The sequence below is a fragment of the Eubalaena glacialis genome, chromosome 17 (genome assembly GCF_028564815.1).
Source record: "Eubalaena glacialis isolate mEubGla1 chromosome 17, mEubGla1.1.hap2.+ XY, whole genome shotgun sequence".
NCBI lineage: Eukaryota > Metazoa > Chordata > Mammalia > Artiodactyla > Balaenidae > Eubalaena > Eubalaena glacialis.
In genome coordinates this window covers 87,857,676-87,876,607 of record NC_083732.1, presented here as the reverse complement: position 1 = coordinate 87,876,607, position 18,932 = coordinate 87,857,676, and the positions used below count along the sequence as shown (strand labels likewise).

Below are 18,932 nucleotides of genomic sequence, written 5' to 3'. Positions count from 1 at the left end.
TGGACGGACCGAGGTCAGCAAAGACCACCCCCAGCCCGCCAGGGTGTTGGCTTGCGTGCTGCACAGAGGAGGGCCACACAGTGAGGATGTGGGTTTTTAATTCTTTTTATTGAAGAAAAGAAAAGGAGAGAAAAAATAGATTCCCCACCCCTGCTTCTTCCCGGAGTGGGCTTCTGGTCCTGCCCCTGGGGTGGCGTAGGTGGGAAGGCTGTGCTCTCCGCCTGGGTCTGGGGAGGGGCCCCTGGGCCCTGGGAGGGTGTGGGGGGCTGGCTGCTTCCCGAGGGGTGGGGGGGGTCTAAAAAACGGTGCCAGGCTGGCCAGGCCAAGCAGGCTGGTCCTCTGCTGCAGCAGCTCAGGTGGGCATCCCAGGGATGCTGGCCGCACCCGGCCTGGCCATTGTCCACGGCTGCCTGCCCGCCCGCCGGGGCCGGGCCGGAGGAGGGCAGAGTCTGAGGCACCTTCGGGCCTCTGCAGCCCTGTGCCCACCGGGGCCGCTGCCTCCTGTCCCGTCTGGCTCTGGTCCCAGCACTGCGGGCCTCTGCCTGGCCGCCGTCCGAGCGCCCTGAGGCCGGGGCGTGGGCCTTGCCCGCTGCCCGTGAGCGTGTCTGTGCCCGTCCTGTGGCGGGAGCGGGCAGAGCAGCATCCCTCCTCCGTGGCCCGGTGCGTGGCCGCCGCCCGCCCACTCAGACCTCTGTCTGGAGATCGATGATGTCCTGACCCACCAGCGGGATGGTGGCGCCTGACTTCTCCCACTCCACGCTCCGCAGCTCTAGCGGCGATGGCGGCAGCGGCTCCAGCTCTTTCTTCACCCACGCAGGTGGCCCGTGCGCTTTTCGGAGGCTCTCCCAGGGCCGCTTGTTGGGCGTCTGCTGCTTTTCTGGCTGCTGGCCGGCGGGCAGTGGAGGGGGTGAGGGCCCCGACGTAGAGACACAGAGCAGAATAGATGGGGAGTGGAGAAAAGAAGGCGGACAGTGAGGAAGGGACCAGACAGGCAGGTGCGGGCGGCAAGGAGACCTGGCACAGACGGGTGAGCGCGGGCGCAGAGCCTTTCCTGGACCGCGCGAGGGTTGCGACCCCTGCCGTTGGGTGAGTCGGGGTGGCCTGCAGGGAAGGGCAGCTGGAGGCCCCTTCCCACCCAGCACCCCTCGCTTGGCTGCTGCCCGCCGCTGGGGGGCGGCCTTACCCAGGCTCCTCCAGCCCAGCCACAACCCAGCTTCTAGATGGCCCCCTGGGACAGACCCATCCACCTGCCCTGTCCGTCCAGGGTCTAGCATGGGCTGGGTCAGGCCAGTCCTTGGGAAAGGTTGAGTGAAGGAACAAATGAATGAATGAAGTAGGGCCGGAGGAAGGAGAGAAGAGCTTACCTAAGGGCTGTCCCACAGCCCCGCCCAGGCTCCGCCCCTGAGACCCTGCCCCCACCCCTCCCCACCCTCAGCCCCGCCCTCCAGACCTTGCTGTCCGGGCCCAGCGCATCCTTGTCCTTCTCGGCGTGCTGCAACTTCCGGTTCAGGTCCTGGAACATGTCCTGGTGCCGCTTCCGGGTGTGCATGATTTTCTGCAGGGGGAGGAGGGGCAGCGGTCCTGAGCCAGGAGAGGGGCTGCCCTGCCCCGCCCCTGCCCAGCGTAGGCTCCTGGTGACTGGCCTCCCCGTCAGGGCGGGGTCCTCTTCCCCAGCCCCTCCCTGCCTGTTGGAAGGCCTGGGCCCAGGTAATTGGGACAGGGGACACCAGGACCCACCTCAAAGTCCAGTTCCGCATAGCGCGATTTCCGCCGCTGTGGGGAGAAGGGGTTTGTGCACGTTCGCAAGCAGTTCCCCCAAATCCCCCAGACCACGAGTTCCTGCCTGAGGATGAGGGAGGCCGGGGACCACCTCACACCTGCCCACCCTTGGTCCTGGCCAAGCCCTGGAGACACAACTCTGACTACACTGAAGCTATCGGTCTCAGTGCCCAAGCCCCTTGTAGGCCACCCCTGCCCGGAGACACCGGGAGCCCAGCCGGGGGCCCTGGAGGAAGAGGGTGGATAGAAAGAAGGGCCACTGGACATAAGGAAACAGAAGCCCAAGGGCCCAGAAGGCAGGGGCAGGCTGTGGGTGAGCCCTCATTCACCTTCTGTGCCACCTTGAGGCCAGTGCCAGGGCTGCGCCAGCTCAGGCGGCCCAGGACACGCTCCCAGGGACAAGGAGACCTGGACACAGGGCCGTGGCACTGCTGGCTGGCCACAGAACTGGTCCCCGGGGCTGCATTCACCAGAGGCCATGAGCCAGGAGGTGGGAGCCCGGCCTGGGGAGGGTGGGGCTCCCCGCGGGTGCTGGGCCTGGCTGCTCCCCATCCCTGCCGTCTCTGAGCCCCGGTCCTACAGGCTGAGCAGGGTTCGGGGGTCAACTGCAGGTTTTAGGTTGGTCTAAGGGGGCCTTGCTGCCGTGAGTGCCCAACCATGGAAGGAACTAGACTCAAGCCACTTCAAGTCCAGCTCAGTATCCAGGCCGAAAGCTCTCGAGCCCTTATGTGATGGGTGAGACCACCACCGAGGGCGACCACCTGACAAGTGGCCATTTCAGCACAAGCGCAAGCTCCCAGTCACGGTGGCCCAGCAGGCCCGGGGGTGCAGGGAGCATGGCTGGAGGACAGGTAGATGCTGCCCCCTCCAGGCAGAGCCCTGCCACTCGCCCGCAGGGGCAGGGGCAGGGGCAGGGGCAGGGGCAGGGGCAGGGGCAGGAGAAGGGGAAGGGGAAGGGGAAGGGGAAGGGGAAGGCAAGCCCTCCCCTGCACAGGCCTCAGGCTCCCTTCCTGCCAACAGGACTCATTCCAACAGGGGTGATGCCGGCCCCCGGGCTTCCCAGGCCTGGGCTCCCTGAGGCTGGCTGCCAGCCCCACCTGTGGAGCCACCGCCCAAACCCGCAGTGCCCACAACGCACCTGTCCCTTGTCCGCTAGCCCCCCAGGCTGCCCTTACCTCCAGGGAGCTCACAGACAAGGTGGAGACGTTCTCATTCTTCGTCCCAGCCCCCGTGCTGGGCCCCGGGTGGGCAGCGGGCTCCCCGGGCTCCCCCAGGCTGGGGGGCGCCGACTCCAGGGTGGGGGGCGGGGGCAGGGGCTGCTGAGGGGGCGGGGGCGGCGGGGGCGGGGGCGGGGGGGGCTGGGTGGGGGGCGCCTCGGGGGGCTGGCGGGAGGGCGGGCTGCGGGCGGGGAGGCCGGCGTCGGGTGCCATGTTGAGGTGGATGAGGCGAGTCTGGGGCATCTGGTCGATGTGGATGCTGTACTTGGGCTCCTCCTGGGGCTTGGGCCGCAGCACGGCTGTAGCCGTGGGCAGGATCACGTAGCTCGTGTCCAGCGCCTTCTCCTGGGCTCGGCTCAGCTCCGAGTCCAGCTTCTTGAAGATGTCCCCGTCGCCGACAAAGGACGACTTGGGCACCCTGTCCTTCTTGAGGGTCAGCGAGTGGTTGGGGAAGTCGGGCAGGGGGCCGCCCGGGCAGCGGGGCGAGCCGTGCAGGTGCAGCTTGGACACGTTGGCCGGCAGGCTGTTGAAATTGGGGGGCGCCTTGGCGTGGGCCAGCTTCAGCTTCTCTTCCTCGGGCAGCGACGGTCGCTTGAGCGTGCCCGTGATGGTGGCCGTGCGGCAGGCTGCAATGTCTTTGTTCAGCACTGCGGGGACAGGCGAGGGGGGTCAGGGCGGCCGGAGGCGGAGGGGGCTCCGGGTCCCGCTGGGTCTGACCGGCTGGCGGGTCTGGGCACCCGCCCTGTGCTCGGTGCTGCAGCAGCTAGTGCTTCTCTGTCCTTTCTAACAAGACTGGCGCGCAGGGGTGCCTCTCTGTCCTCCCCACAAGAGGACAAATGACCGCCACCCACAGTAGCCGGGAAGGGCAAGTGAGAGGCGGCCCGGGCCGCCTGGAAGTGTGGGGACCCAGCCCCTCGCTGCGGGCGGGACAGCCGTTCCCGGGGGCCCAGACTCTCTTCTGTTCAGCAATGGGGACCAGGCTGCCTGGACCTCCGACCTGGGCTCAGGCTTGCCCACCGCCCGGCTCGCCCCTGCCCGTCAGTTCAGCCTCCGCTGGCCCGCAGAGGGCCTGGAGCTGCAGCCCACAGCCCACTCAGGGCTGATCCTCTGGAACCCCTCCCCACGCGGGCACTGCTGGTGGACAGGCTCCCACGTCACACCCTCGCCCGGCCTCCAGCGCTCATTAGCTGCTCCCCGCAGCCCACCTCCTCAGCACACACCCTCCGAGCTGCCCAGGCCGCTGGTCACTTGCCCGCCCTGGTCCTCCTCCTCCGCCTCCCCGATGGCCAGGGGTCTTGGGCCCCTTCTCTTCTCCACCCTCCGGATGCCAACACCAGCGCCCAGGTCTGCAGTCCTGCTCTGCCCCCAGTTCCCGTGGCCCAACGAACCTACCATCTTCCCTGCCAAACCTGCTTCCCGCCCCTCGCATCAGGGTCAGGGTCAGGGTCAGGAAAGGCTCTCTCCCTCGCTGCCTCTCCCTTGTGTGTCCCTTCCCTCCGGCTGTCTATGTCAGAGCCAGCGTCGAGCCCCGTGGGCCTTCCCTGCTCAGATCCAGCTGCAGGCCTCCTGTGCACTCGCCGGGGCCCCCAGCTGCCCTGTGCCGGTCCCTGCCTTCTGTCCACCCAGCACCTGGCTGTGTCTGTGGTCCCCACCCACAGCTGCCGGCCGCTCGCTCCTCTCGAGGCCAAGGGCCAGGCCGGGCCATGTTATTAATGAGGAAGGAACTGGAGGCTCAGAGAGGCCGGTACTACACAGGGCTAGGCCCAAGCCCCCAAAGGCCCCTAAGTCTTGGGGTCACCTCTCCTCTCAGGGAGGTTGGCTAGAGCACACAAGACTAAGATGGGGCAGGAAGGATGCCCTGTTCACCTCCCATCCAGCCCAAGTCAGAGGTCACCTCCTCAAGGAAGGCTTCCTGGGGTCCACCTGGCAGCAGCAGACACTCCCCACCCAGAGCTGTAAGCCCCTCCCCGTGGCTATCTCTAGAAAAGATGCTCCACAAATATCTGACAGACCAGAGGAACCAAAACCAGTTAGTCGTCCACAGCCCCAGACGCTGCCTTTCACTGCCCCAAACACCTGACTCATAAAAAAAATGACGCCTGGACAGCTTCCTTTTATTAGGCAATTGATTCCCTTTTTGCACTTGCTTCCAGGAAGCTCATGGCTAGCCTAGGGCTCAGCAGTGGGTCCTTCTCACTGCTTTCCTCCTGCTTCCACTAACGGCCCCCAATCTGAAAGCTCGACCAACCCCTCCTCCATGGTTGGAGTAACAGTGAAGAAAAGGAGGCAACATAGAACATGGGCCCTTGAGGGAGGGCAGGCAGGGTGGGGGAGGGGTGGAGGCGGGGCAGGGTGGGGGAGGGGTGGAGGAGGGGCAGGGGGGCAGGGCAGCTCCGGGACTCACAGAGCTGGCCCAGCCTCACTGCCCCTACAAGGAGGCTGGAGGGCTGAGGGCTAGGGGCGCGCTGAGGGAGAGGAGCGGGCCAGGGCTGGGGCGGGGGAGGCCCCAGGTGGTTCCTTCCAGTGCTAAGGGCTCCACCACCACTGGACGTCCCGCGCACCTGCCAGGCCTGAGCCCCAGGACAGTCTTCTGGAGGCTTCTGCTCCTGCCCTACAGACCTGCCGGCAGCCTCAGGGGAGCGGCTGGGGGATGGGAGGCATGGAGGTGGTTGGCGGGGGTGGGATGAGGACGAACAAGCAGACAAGCAGACAGACGCACGGAGAAAAGAAAAGGCAGGGGGCCCGGGGAAGGGCCACCTGTCGCTCTCACCTGTCAGGCGCTCACCTGATCTACAGGCCAGATCCACGTCCTTCTCAAAGTCGGTCTGCAAGGCAGAGATGGGGCAGAGTGAGCCCGAAGGCGAGGGGGCAGGGCTGGGCTGCTGCCCCGCGCACCACGCTGCCTGCAGGCTGCGGGCAAGGGCTGCCCTGGAGCTGCAGCCACACCTCCGAGGGGCGTGTGTGATGCCGCGTGCGTGCGCGCACACGCACGCTCCTGAGGGCCAAGGGTGCCCACGGGCTGACGTGTTCACCCAAAGCGAACCGTGTGCCCCTGCGCGCCGCGTGTGCACAGCTGCGGGCATGTGAATGTGCACGCCCGTGTGAGCACGCTCTCCCTCCGGTGCATCCATGGGTTAGGCACAGCTTACTCATGCCCTTGGCCTCAAGTCCCTCCAGTGGGACACACAGAGGGCCCCATGCCAGAGCCCCTGCTGCCCAGGCCACCACCCACTGATGTGCCGGGAGGGGGACCTGTCCAACGTCACCCCTTTGGTCCTCACCACAGCCCTGGGGATGAGGAAATGGAGGCCAGCTGGCCCAGCAGAGGCAGAGTGGGGTCGGGACGCAGATGTCCAGTGCCAGGGCGGGACCAGCTGCCCCCGGAGCAGTGGCCGTGGTCCCTGCTGCAGCACCTGCCCCGTCCCAGGCTAGGAGCTGGGGGAGGCGGAAGTGGGTGACCTCGGCCCCACCCTCAGGGAGCTTGGCCGGTTGGGGAACCCAGCTCGGGCCACCCCAGGCTGGGCGGTGGCCTTCTCCAGGGACTGTGGGGCCTCAGGGGATGGCGGGGCCCTTAGTCAAGCCTGGAAGTTACTTCCTGGCAAATGCAGACGTCAGGTTGTCGGGAAGATCGCAAGATCTTTGCCCAGAGATCAGGGATCAGGCCAGGAGAAGTGCCAGGAGGTCCAGAACCTGGCTTCCTCCCACCGTGGGCCCCTGCCTCACCCTTGAAAACGCCTCCCTGAGCCTGGCCGCTGGCTTCTGCCAAGGCCCTGCCTGTGACCCTCACAACCGCCATGAGGTGGCCAGCACCCTAAAAACTGAAGGAGCACCTCTCACCTGCCAGGGGGCACCCGGCGGGCGGCAGGCACCAAATGACAGCACAAGGAATTCCCCCAGGACGTTACCAAGGTCTGAACAAGTGGCCTGATGGGGGTCAGGGAGGGCTGCCTGGAAGAGGTGACACCTACAAAGTAGGCAGCAGGAGCAGACAAGGGTGTGTAGTGCCTGGGGCTGGACAGTGTGTGTAATGCCAGAGGACCAGGGAGTCAGGTCCTTAGAGGATCTGGTTGAGGACAAGGCCATGGTGGGGTGGGGGGTGAGTGGACAGGCTAGGGCCTGTCCCGGGTGGAGGGCAATGAGAAGTGTGGAAGACATACAGAGGGGGGCAGGAGCTGAGATGAGGGCTGGACACCCAGAGAGTGGTGTCTGGCCAAAGGGCACAGCTGGTACCAGGGGGTAAGCTTAGGGTGGATGCCAGCCCCGCCCAGATCCCTTGTCAACTGGACCCTGTCCATTCCCAAACCCTGGACTGGGGACTTCACCTTGGCGAGCCTGTTTCCCCAACCTTAAACTGGGCTTGGAGGTCCTCCTAATTGGGCTGCTGGGGCCTGGTGGAGACGCCCAGTGGGGGTGCCAAGCAGGGGCAGCCTGCATCCCGGCCCCGAGCCCTACCATGAGCTGGGCGTGGCCATTCTGGAAGGAGCCCCCCGAGTCCCCGTTGCCCTCCTCCTGGCGATCCACCACGCGGCACTTCACAGCGTCCTGGACCTGGGGAGGGAGAGCAGAGGCGGTTGACGGCCAGCCCGTCCCCCGTGACCGCAATGCCAGGAAGGTGAGGCCGAGTCCCACCAGGGCGGCATTTCAGCGAGGGGCAGCCCTGCCCCGGATGCACACGGGCCCACGTGCCGTGCGGAAGGGCCTGCAGTGGGGGAGGGGGTGATCCCAAGGGCACAGGCTCATCTGCGAGCTGGAAAAGGGACAGCAGCTCGGGGCAGCCTTGCCAGCAGCCAGCCTTGGGGCCCAGCCTCTCCTCTGACCTCTGAGATCCTCTCTATGCCCGTTTTGGGTGAAAACTCCAAAACATGGAGCTCTGGGCCCCTGAGAATACGCTGCAGGCCCTCCTGGCCGGAATCTGTCGTTAAGAGCCCGCCGTTGGCCTAAGTGGGTCACCTGGTATCCAGACCGGTCCTGAGTCACCGTGACCTGCACACCCCTGAATGTCCGGGGCAAGCTGGGGTCAGGCCCCCACTCCCTTATCACAGAGCAGCATGCTTCATCAAAGGGAAATGAACAATCACGGCCTCGGACTTTTCAGAGGGGACAGCAAGGGAGGCTCCAAGCGAGGGGCCACGCGAGCAGCCAGCCCAGAGCTGGTCAACAGAAAGGAGCCACCAGAGGAGGAGGAGACCCGCTTATCCAGGGACGCTGCTGGTCAATGCGGGCAAGAGCCACGGGCAGCACCTCCACCTGCCATGGACAGCGCCAGGCACCGGGGGCAGCAGTGAGCAAAGTGCCTGTCCTCGGGGAGCCCATGCTTCAGAGGTCAGGGAGGGAAGCAAAGGGAATAAACGAAGGTGCAGGCTGCTAAAGCACGGAGGGTGGGGTGGGCTGAGCACAGAGGGCTTCCTGGAGGAGGCGTCCTGAGTGAAGGTGGGGAGAGCTGAGAGGAGGGCTCCCAGTAGACCCACCATGGACCCCCGGACTTGTTCCCACTCACCCCGGCCACTGAGCCTGTGTTGCTGTGAGGGACTTGGTCAGAGGCAGGGCCAGGGTCTTGCCACCCTCAGAGCCCCGGACACTCAGAGCACACCCACCACAGGTGTGCCTTCCTCCCATCCTTGCACTCGCTGACCCGGCCGGCAAACACCCGCTAAGCCCTGCCCAGCAGGGGTGGGCCTCCACCCAGGGGACGGCAGACATGAAAGCACGTCCTCCGCTGGCCTGAACAGCAGCTGGGGTTCCCCGATGCCTAGTGTCCCCACTCTGCCCCCCTCAGGACATCCAGGCTCTTCTGGCGCAGACGAGGACCCTGCTTGTCCACCTGCTGGAACGGTCCATGCCCATGGGGCCGGCCTCTGTCTGCCCCTCCTGGCCCATCGTCCCCAGCACGGCCGAGCTGGCCCAGGTGGCAGGGACCCTGAGCGCGGCCCCTGCACACAGGACTCTGGAGCTCATAGAGGGCAGATGGAGAAGTCTGGCCCGCGTGTCCTCTGGCCCAGCCCCCGCGTCCATGCTGGCGCCCGGCAAGCCCTCCCTCTGCACCTCCCGTTCTCGCTCGGGGCTCCTTCACCCGACTCCACCTTCTAATCGCTTTCCGATTTCTACCTTCCCTCCTTTCAGGTACACGGCCTCTGTTTGTCCCGTCTACTGAACATTTCCATTTCTGCTCTTGTGTTTGTAACTCCTACAGGCTCTCTTTCCGTTCTCCGGGTGTCCTTTTGTCCCAGCTGCCAGTCTTGCTTCACAGAAGCGAGGCAGCCGAGAACCACGAGCCTGGGTCAGCCCCCCTCCCGCCCCGTCTGTCCAAGGGGAGCAGGCAGTAGCTGCTTTGGGGGGCTGTCCTGAGACTCCCTAATGCGAGGAGGTCGGGGGCTGGGGGCACGAGGGTGCTGGGCCGGGGTCTCGAGGGCGTCAACGTGGGTCTGTGAGGTCGCCTCCTCCTGGGTCGTCTCCGTGGCTCCGGTGCTGGCGGATCCGCGGCTTTCCCGGGGAGACTCTCCTCAGGTCCTCAGGACTTGAGAGTGGACGCTTGGGACCGGCTGGACATTTGCAGGTAGTGGAAACGCCGTTTCCACATGAGAAACGTCAGGTCTTCACTCCTCCTGTCTTTCCTGCAATGGGAGCCCCTGGAGAGGGGTGGCCCGTCTCCCCCAGGTGTGAGCCGGGGGGACCCAGCTGTTCCCAGCGTGGCATCCCCATCTTCAGCTGTGCAGGCCCCCAGGCCAGGGCCCTGGTGTCCACCCCCTGGACGGGAAGTTCCAGGTGGGGGAGGCTGGGTGGGCAGCGCTGCCTCAGCAGACAGATGACCAGTCGTCCACTCCAGACTCTCCCTCAGCATCCGGGGACGCTCCGGCCTCATGCCCCTCGGCTGCCCCGTGCTCCTCCCTGCTCTCCCCACGACCCTGAAATGGGCTCCCACACGCCAACGTCCAGAGACATGGTTTTTCACATTCCCACCCGCCTCAGATAGGGGCCCATCCCGAGTCACTGCTACTGGCCAGGGGGCAGTCGGGATGGTTTGGTAAAAACCTTCTCTTGCACCTCCTGGAGAAGCCCAGAAAACGCCAGAACGGGAGTCTCAGCTGCCACGAGAGCTGTTCCCACCTCCGGCGGCTCCCATGACCCTGGGCCCCGGGAGGACAGAGCCTACCCGCTACCTCGGTCTGAGCCAGCGCGGGGCACCAGGGCGTCTTCTAGAAGAAGCTGTCACCTTAACGAGTGACCATTCCCAGCAGCCCTGGCCGTGTGCTGGACCCAAGTCCAGCCTTGCGGAAGAGTCCGGGCCAAGGAAGCGGCCCCTCCCCGCTAGCCGGCCTCCTCCCAGAACCTTCCCGCCGCGGCACGTGGGGAGGTGGCGCCTGGAGCAGGCTGACTGCCCGCCCGCCGGCCCACCTCTCTCCGCAAGATGCAGTGCACCATCACGATGACGAAGCCCTCCAGCGAGTCGAAGACGGCGAAGAGGATCTGGAAGAGGGCGGATCGGCGGTCGGTGACAGCGAGCACGGCCGACATCCAGGTCAGCGCCAGCAGCGGCAGCACCACGCAGGAGCTCCACAGCGAGGCCCTGCGGACGGGGCAGCGGGCGGGCGGCATCAGGGCTGCCCTGGGCCCTGCCGCCCACGCCCTGTCCCTGCGAGGGGCCACCCAGGCCGGGACCCGGCCTCAGCCCAACTCCCTCACCAGGGCTGGGGCCGGAGCCAGGCTGCCCGTCCCACCTGGGGCGCGTCTCCCTTGGGGCCCCACTGGGCCTTCCCTGCCCTGGGCTGCATCCTCTCCTCCCCATCCCCTTAGAGACCCTCTCCCACTCAGCCCCGATGCCGCCTCTCCCGGGGAGCAGAGTTCTGCCCCAACACCCCCAGCCCGAGGGCTCCCAGGGCGGCTGGGGACTCAGGACGGTGGTCCCAATGGGCTGGGCAACAGTGAGGGCGGGGGCGAGATCTCTGGAAGACGAAGGTTCCTGACTGTCCAGGAGGCCCCAGGGAGCGAGGCACAGTGGAGGGAGGGGGAGAACTGGGGGAAGGGGAAGAGGTTTCTCCTCCCAGAGCCCTCAGGCCCCCAGCCAGGGTCCAGGGCCAGAACTGCAAGATGGCCACAGGGGAGGGCGTTTGGTGAGGCCTCTGAGCTCTGGACAGAGAGAAGGGGGGGTGGTGGGAAACCAGAGAACTCCTCAGGGAGAAGGAAGGAGGAAACCTGTGAGGAAAGAAGATAGATGACAGACAGACAGGGCCAGGTGGGGAGGGCATGGGGCAGACAGACAGACAGACAGGAACAGAGACGACAGGTGCTTCCTCCTCTTGGCGGGCCCTGCTCTGCCCTCCCCAGGGGAGGACCTGCCCTTGCTCCGAAGCCTTCGCCCCTTCTTCCAAGGAGTCCTCCAGGAGCACCCCCAAGGCAGGCATGGCCCTCTGCAGCCGGCCCCTCCCTGCACCACCTACACACGTGGCCACTCTGAGCCTGTCTCCTGGTCCGTACAGCAGGGACACTATGCCAGTCAAGGGGCCGCGTGGGGACACAACGCACCAGCAGGAGGCCTGCAGTATAGTGTCGGGAAACCTGCCTGACGCACCCCCACCCCGTCCCCGCCGCTACCACCACTCTCAGAGCCGCTGCGGCCTGAGGACCACAGCCAGGGTCAGCTCTGCCCCCCGGGCCGGTGACTGCCTGCAGGGGCTCCTGGTGTTCCTGCCACTATCACCAGGGGCGGGGGCATCAGGACCCCCTCCTCCCTCATGGATCACCCTGGTCAAAAGGAGAGGCAGGAGCAGGGGGGGCAGAACCTCGGGGAGGCCACCAGGAAGGAGCTGGGGGCACCGGGGCTGGGGGGAGACAGGCTGGGGTCCGGCCAGATCAAGGACCCCCCAAACCAATGGGACCTTGACCGGGGCAGGGGCAGAGGTCCCCCCCCAGACTGTACACTCTGTTTCTCCACCCTCTCCAGCCTGGCTCAGCCACTGAAGCCGCTCCACCCCTGCAACTGGACCTGCAAGGGGCCCAGCCCCGCGGGGAACTTCTGCCCTCGTGCCCCCTAGGCAGGGCCCTGGGCCTCACGTCCTCCTCCATCTCCTCCTCAGCTCGTCTCTGTGACCGGGGTCCCCCATCCCAGGGCCAGCCCCGTATCTCCTCCAGGATGCAGCCTCTAACCCTGCCCCTTCCAAGGCCTGCCCCGGGTCAGGGGATGGCTCCCCGGCCCCCTGCCTGGCGGCTCAGGCCAGAGCCAAGGGTTACCCTGAAGCACCCATGCCTCTTCCCTGGGCACAGCACGGGCTCCAGAACTAGACCTCGGACAGCTCTCCTCGCCTCCCCTTCCAGGGTCCTGCTGCCCCCCGGCACTGAGGACAGGTGAGCCAGGCGGAGGCCTCCCGGGAGGGGTACCTGCACCTGCGGGCGTTCTCCCCTCCATACCTGCTGTGCCGCACCTGGCACAGGGCCTGAGAGGAGGGGGCCTTCCCGTGACGGCAGCCTGGGCCTCAGTGCCCCCACCATGGCAGGTGGGGCGCTGCAGTCTGTCTCCTCCCTTCCAAAGCAGGCCTGCTCTAGCCAGAGCCCTGGACACAGCTCCCCGCGTTCTGAGCAAGAGGCGCAGACCTCCCCCAGCGCAACTTCTCATCCCACTGTGAGGCATCTTCCCTTGGGCCCGAGGCCTGGCATTTACTGCCTGATGCTGCAGCAGGCTGGCAGATGGCCGGGGCTTGGGGGCCCGTAAATTACTCAAATTCTTGCAGCCCAGCCTCTGCAGTTTCTGAAACATTTCTGCAGAGGGCCTCGTGGAGGGGTCATGCAGGTCCAGGCGTGACTGCTGGGGAGGACAGGAGGCGGACGGGGGAGAGCCCGGCAGCTGCACCACCCGCCCCCCTTTGGAAACTCAGATGCCTCTGGGGGAGGGGCTTTGAGTGTGGATGGGGGCGGGGGGCGGGCAGGGCCGTTGGGAGGCTGTGTCCTCCACCCCACAGGCCTGCGTGTGTAACAAAGGAGACCCAGGGCGTCTGGGCCGTGGACCCCAGCACGGAGGAGCAGCCCGCCCTCCCGGAGGTTTCTGGCTCCACCGGACAAGTCCCCACCCCGGAACCATGTCCACCTCTGCTCACTCGCTCCCCGCGGCCAGGAGTGCCCTCTCCACGGGGCCCCTGAATCCCAGGAAGCAAACAGGAGGGGCCCAGGGGACCTGTGGGTCTGGGGACAAGACGACCACTCGCAGGTCATCTGGGCCAAGGTCCCTCCGGATTTGGCATCCACCCTGGACCCCAGGCCGCACTGGCCCTGCCCCGCTCCCAGACCCCTGGTGGCGGCCCGGGGTCAGCGAACAAGCCAGCTGCCCCAGCATGTCCTGTTTCCAAGGCCGTGCCTGCCTCTCACGCTCACATTCAAATTCATGACCGACACGCACACACACACACGCCGCACTCCTGCACGCTCACGCAGGGCGCTGCGACCCCAGCGTGACCACACGCTGATGACGGCCACCAGCTGACCGTGTTCTCGCGGCCAGAGGCCTAGCCCGGCTCCCTGCCCTCCGGTCAGTCTGGTACCGCGAGGCCCCGGAGGATGGAAGGGGGGAGCCTGGCCGGAGAGGGGTGGGGGCAGGGCAGGAAACGAGGTGCCAGAGCATGGGGAGGTCGGGCAGGGGCTGCCTAGGCCCCCCAGGGTGGACGGCAGAGATGACAGAAATGACAGAAAAAGCTTAAAACAAACAAAATGTAACTGAGGCGAGCAGAGCCCGGCGGGCGGGCAGACGGGCGGGCGATGAGCGGCACTAACATGGCGTTACTGGCGGCTTCGGAGGTGGCGTCGGCCGCAGAGAGGGCTCCACACTCGGCACATTTGAGGGCGCGCCCGAGGGGGGCCCGGGGCAGCTGACTGCAAGTGAAATTAAAAGACTGAAACGAAAGCAAAACTGTTCTCGCAGACACTGGGGGGGTGGTTGGGGGCGGGGACAGCAAAAGCAACGAGATGGCGTCCAGCCCGAGCCTCCCCGGGCGGGGACAGGGTCCCGGGGCACTGTGGGCGGGGACGGGGTCCTCGAGCCTCTCTGCACCTGACGCAGCCGGAGCCCGGTGGGGGCAGGGGTGGAGAGCGGGGTGCCAGCTCCGTGGCTGGACGCGGCTGGCCTGAGGGCAGGGCAGGGCTGGGACCGTGTGCGTCCACGTCCAGCGGGAGGGTGACACTATCCGCCCACATTCACACAAAAAAGCAGGACACCTGGGCGCATCCACTGTCTCTTCCCTCTGGCCCGCCCACATCTGGTCTGACCAGGCACTGCCCCCGCCAAGGAGCGAGGGATTCGCCAGACGGTCAACGGGGGCGTCTGTGAGCTACCTGGGCAGTGGCCTCCCTGCCAGCCCTGAGCGTGTGTGCCCGTGCGTGTGGGCACAGAGAGCGCGGGGTGCCTCCTGTCTGGGTGGGAGCAGGGCTGCTGCAGCCTCACGGGCGGGTCCGCACGAGCTTCCGAGCCGTGGCACCGCTGCACCTGGGGAAGGGGCCCAGCGGGGCAGGCGGCCGCCCGGACACGCTGGGCTCTAATTCAGCAGCCCAGCCCTGCTCCACCAGCCACTCCCAGGCCTCAGCCTCGGTCTGCTCAGCTGTGAAGTGGGAACAAGACAGCAGACCCTGCCTCAAGAGTTACTGCAGGGAGCAAATGAGACGGTGCTGCAGGGTGGGTGCGCCGCGCACCCCGGGGCCTCCTCCGTGTGTGACCCACTGTTCTGGGAGCACGTGTGGGTGGCAGTGTGTGCTGGGCTGGGCTGGGGGGGCGAGCCTGCCAATCCCCAGACTCAGAGAAGAGGCGCAGAGAGTGTAGGACCCAGACCCACAGACGGCCAGGACAGGCTCCCAGCCACCGCAGGCTCTCCAGGGTCACACTCCTCCCGCACAGCAAGCTTCTAACCAGGACAGAACCCACCAGGGACCCAAGGGGAAGGAGTCCAGAAGCTTTTGTTCACGGGGAAAAGCAAGGGCAGGAAGAGAGGGGGAGGGAGAGAGACAATGAGAGAGACAGAGACCGAGCAGGACTGGCACGGAGGGGAGGTGGAGGAGGGGGTGGGGACCCCCACGCAGACACCAGCCAGGGCAGAGGGACAGACAGAGCAGCGGGCAGAGGCGAGGTGAGGACGGCTCAGTGCTGGGGCAGGAGAGAGGGGGCCTGTCCCAGCCCACAGTTGGCCCCCATCCGTGATGGCAGGGCTGCCGAGACCAGGGGGCTCCTGTCCCCCGGCAGCCGGGGAAGAAGCACCCTTCCAAGCCTGCTCCTCCCCCAGGGCTGGGCACTACAGCCACTCAGGACCGCCCACCTGCAGTGCTGTGTGCCCTCTGGCCAGGCACTGCCCTCTCTGAGCTCAGGCTCCCAGGTAGGAGGAACATCCGGCCCGGCCCCTGCATTGTCCCCATGCTGAAGGCGTCACAAGGATGGGCAGGCCACGTCCTGGTTCAGGGTCACCCAACCCCACGGTGGGGAAGGAAGAAGCCCGGGGCACCCTCCCACCACTCTGGTGGGGCTGGGGTCTCCAAAAGCAATCAGTTTCACCGTTTCTGAGAACTTACAGAGTCCCTGCTCTGTCATGGGGCAGATGGGGAAACTGAGGCGCAGAGCAAGGCGGGGCTGGCCACGCAGCCCTCCGCGCCTCCGTTTCCTACTTGCTTGGGAGGGGTGTGGGGCTCGAAGGGAGCCGGGCTCTGGGTCGTTTCGACCCCGGTGGGGGAGCGGCACGGCGGCCGGTCCTACCCTGCCCGCTCCTTCAGCTTCTTGTCCGTGATGCCGTCCTTGGACACGAGCTTGTTAAACACCAGGATCCCGATGACCATGTTCACCTGCAGGGCAGGGAGGAGCGGCTGTGGGGGGGCCCCGGGTCAGGAGAGGGGCTCCAGGGAGGAGGCAAAGCCCCTCGGGCGCTCTGCCGGCTGCCCTCACACTCGTCCCTTTACCCCGCCGTCCCCTTCCAGAGCCCCAGCCGCTAGGTGGGGTTCTCCGTGCCACACGGTCCCCCCCCCACCGCCCAGGGCTGGGCACTGCGGCTCGAGCCTCCCACGTGACGGGTCCCCAGGCCCATGGCCATCCCCACTGGGGTCGGCAGTTTATGAAGCTGGGATGGAGTCCAGAGGTCAGAGGCCGGGCTGGGGTCACCGTGAGCCTGTCCCTGCCCAGAGTGGGACTGACCAGAGCAGTCAAACACGCGAGCGGGCTGGCCGAGCCGCACTGCTGGGGCACTTGGCCCACTCAGACCACAGGAGGGACCTCAGGGGACCTCCAGTCCAGCCGCCGCCCCGCGTCCCCTCCTTAGCGTCCCTGCGACTCGTGCGCCTTCCGCACACGAGCTCGCCCAGCTCAAGCCGGACCTGACGCCACCTCAGGACACCTCCTGCCTGGCTCTGCCTGAACCACATGCTCTCCGCACCGCGCAGCCCTTTAGGGACCTTACTCGGGGCCGCCACCCCACAGGCGTCTCCCCTCAATCCCCCAGCGCTGGGCACCTGCCCCTGGAAGTGCTTCTGGGTGTTGAGGCTAGTCTGCTGCCCAGACTGCCGCCTCCGACAAAGAGAGGCTGTCCCCAGCGTCCCAGCCATCCGCCTCCTCCACGGCCCGCAGGCGCTGCTCTCCCCTCCCCTCTGGCCTCCTCGCCTGGGCGGAGGCGGCTCCCAGCTCACGTCCTCGCTCCCCTAGGGCTTCCACTCTGCAGAGAGGCTGCCTGACCCCCAGCCACGTTCCTGCGTCTCAGGCGGGGACTGGGACTCCATGGATCCCTGGACCCGGAGGTCTGGGGAGGCCGACTCCCCGCAGCCCCCCAGAGCCAAGCTCGTGGCCGCACACACGCCCCAGCCCTGCCTCCCGCCGTCTGGGTGAAAGCAGCTTTCCCGGGTGACAGCGCTGGGGCGGGAGAGGGCAGGACACCAGTGGCCGCCGCCCCGCCGGCAGCAGGCTCTGTGCCTGCCTTGCCCTGCGTGTCCCCATGTTACAGGAGAAGCCCCGGGCAGGAGCGCGCGGCGGGTCAGGACCGGCCCTGCCCTCCAGATGCTTTGTGGGAAGGGACGTGGGGGGCTCCTGCCTCTGACATCCCCCCTCCTGGGGCGCCTGCCCTTAGAAGGCCCGGCCCACTGCCTAGTGGCCTTCAAATGCCCGGCACGCTGCCGCTTCCCTGCCCGCTGTCTTCTAGGAATAAAGGAGCTGGTTCTGGCTGGGGCTGGCCCACGGATTCTGCCCACTCACTCCACCCCCCACTGGCTCCCCCAACTCGTGCCCCCTGCGGGCTCAGCCTCCCCTGGGTGCCCCGGGCTTCACTTTCCTCTGCCCTGTCCAGCCGGCGCCCGAGCCTGGCTCGGATATGACAACAAGGAGGTGTGGCCCTGCCCGGAGAGCAGGACTCTGCAGACGCGATGCCCTTTCCTGGGGGCAGGCGGGAGGGGAGGGCGAGATGGGCTCCGAGCCAGGCCCGGCAGAAGCCACTGATCTCGGGATACCCCCTGAGCAGCCTCCCCCTGCTCATCCGTAACCAGGGGACAATAGCCCTGTGTGCATGTGGCACTGTCTCTCAACCCTCACCAAGTGGACGTGGGCACAGCAGGAAAAAAAAACACTGAGGGTCAAGCAAGGGGAGGTGCTTCCCTCCTCCAGGGGGTGACGGGCTGGCCCCATCGAGGGGAAAGCCCCAGGCCTAGCCGCGCCCCCTGCTGCCCCGGTCATCCGTCTGTCCGCCTTCCCCGCCCTATGGTCACTCGCTCATCAAATCCGCAAGACCTCCTGGCAGGTACACAGCCGGTGCCCAGCAATCAGGCAAAATGTGCTCAGAGAAACAAAAGGCCGCCAGCCCAGCCCCGCCTCTGCACCCCTGCGGCAGGTCAGGGGGCTGATCTGTGGACACCACCCACCCCTGGTGATCAGGGCAACCCTGATGGGGCAGCAGGTAAAACCCAAGTCCGACCCAGGGGGAGGCGAGGGGCTCAGCCTGGGATGTCGGGATTGGGGTCAGTACCAGCACGACGGCCGCGGCCGGTCCCACGAAGGCATACAGCAGTCCCCCCTCCAGGGAGAGCCAGCAGCTGGGGAGGGAGACACGCTGGTTAGCGGCCAGGCGTGAGCCCCCATCCGGTCACACACTGGGCACCACCAGCTTCCCAGGAGGGCAGTGTGACGCTGAGAAGTGGCAGAAGGAGGCCAGGTGACCGCACACTCTTTAGCTGCAGAACCCACGGGAGCCCCCAGGCAGCTGACAGACAGAAGTCTACAGATGCAGAAGCAGGTCCAGAGCAGGGGACCACACAGCAGAGGGCCCGGCCGCCAGAGGAGGGTACCCTGACCGTCCCCCTCCCCCGACTCTCCCCCCGGGCCGGGCTCCCCAACTTGCCTCACAGACCCTCCTCAGTCTCACGTGCAGACCCTCTTTCCTGACATGATGCCAAAATGCTGGGCTGGGTCCCCGGCCTGGACTTCCATCCACCTACTCAACCCAGGCCCTCTGCATCAGGCCCCCTGCTCACACGATGACCTGGGCCCTCCACCAAACTCGGTCACCAGCCCCAGCCTCACGTCCCCGAATCTCCTGGACACCACCCAGGGCGGTCCACAGGAGCGCTGAGCCCAGTGAAGGCCGCTCTGCTTCCTGCATGTGCTGTGTCCTCTGCCCCGAGCTCTCTATGCCACGCCACGCGCCAAACGCACAGCTCTCCATCCTTCAGAGCCCCGCTGCGACACCCCATCTCCTCCTGATCCATCCCCGAGCCCGGCAGGCTGGGTGTTCCTTCCTCTCAGCTCTGGGGATGGTGTTCATACTTCCTTCCCAGTACTCACCCCACGGGTTCTCATTCGAGTGCAGGGCGGTGCCTCAGGGCCTGGTCACGTCCTGTCCCCCTGGGGCTCTGCAGTGAGCCAGGCCTGCACAGCCCCGTCAGCCCCTCCTCCTGCCTCTCGCTGCCCTGTTCTTCCCCACATCCACAGCCACGGCCCTCCAGGCC

At 66.6% G+C, this 18,932-nt stretch overlaps 1 protein-coding gene across 3 annotated transcripts in view; it reads right to left on the bottom strand.

The window, feature by feature from the left end:
• Nucleotides 1-683: 683 nt before the first annotated feature.
• ADGRB1 (adhesion G protein-coupled receptor B1) overlaps nucleotides 684-18,932 on the bottom strand; it is a 68,924-nt gene continuing 50,675 nt past the window's right edge. For all 3 annotated transcript variants that reach the window (XM_061171863.1, XM_061171862.1, XM_061171864.1), the window contains exons 22-30: nucleotides 17,954-18,020; nucleotides 15,712-15,797; nucleotides 10,389-10,560; nucleotides 7,449-7,544; nucleotides 5,782-5,821; nucleotides 2,955-3,643; nucleotides 1,738-1,773; nucleotides 1,451-1,555; nucleotides 684-881 (exon numbers count right to left, since the gene is read on the bottom strand). In XM_061171863.1, the coding sequence (XP_061027846.1) occupies nucleotides 684-881; nucleotides 1,451-1,555; nucleotides 1,738-1,773; nucleotides 2,955-3,643; nucleotides 5,782-5,821; nucleotides 7,449-7,544; nucleotides 10,389-10,560; nucleotides 15,712-15,797; nucleotides 17,954-18,020 (1,489 nt within the window). The remainder of the gene's footprint in view (nucleotides 882-1,450; nucleotides 1,556-1,737; nucleotides 1,774-2,954; nucleotides 3,644-5,781; nucleotides 5,822-7,448; nucleotides 7,545-10,388; nucleotides 10,561-15,711; nucleotides 15,798-17,953; nucleotides 18,021-18,932) is intronic.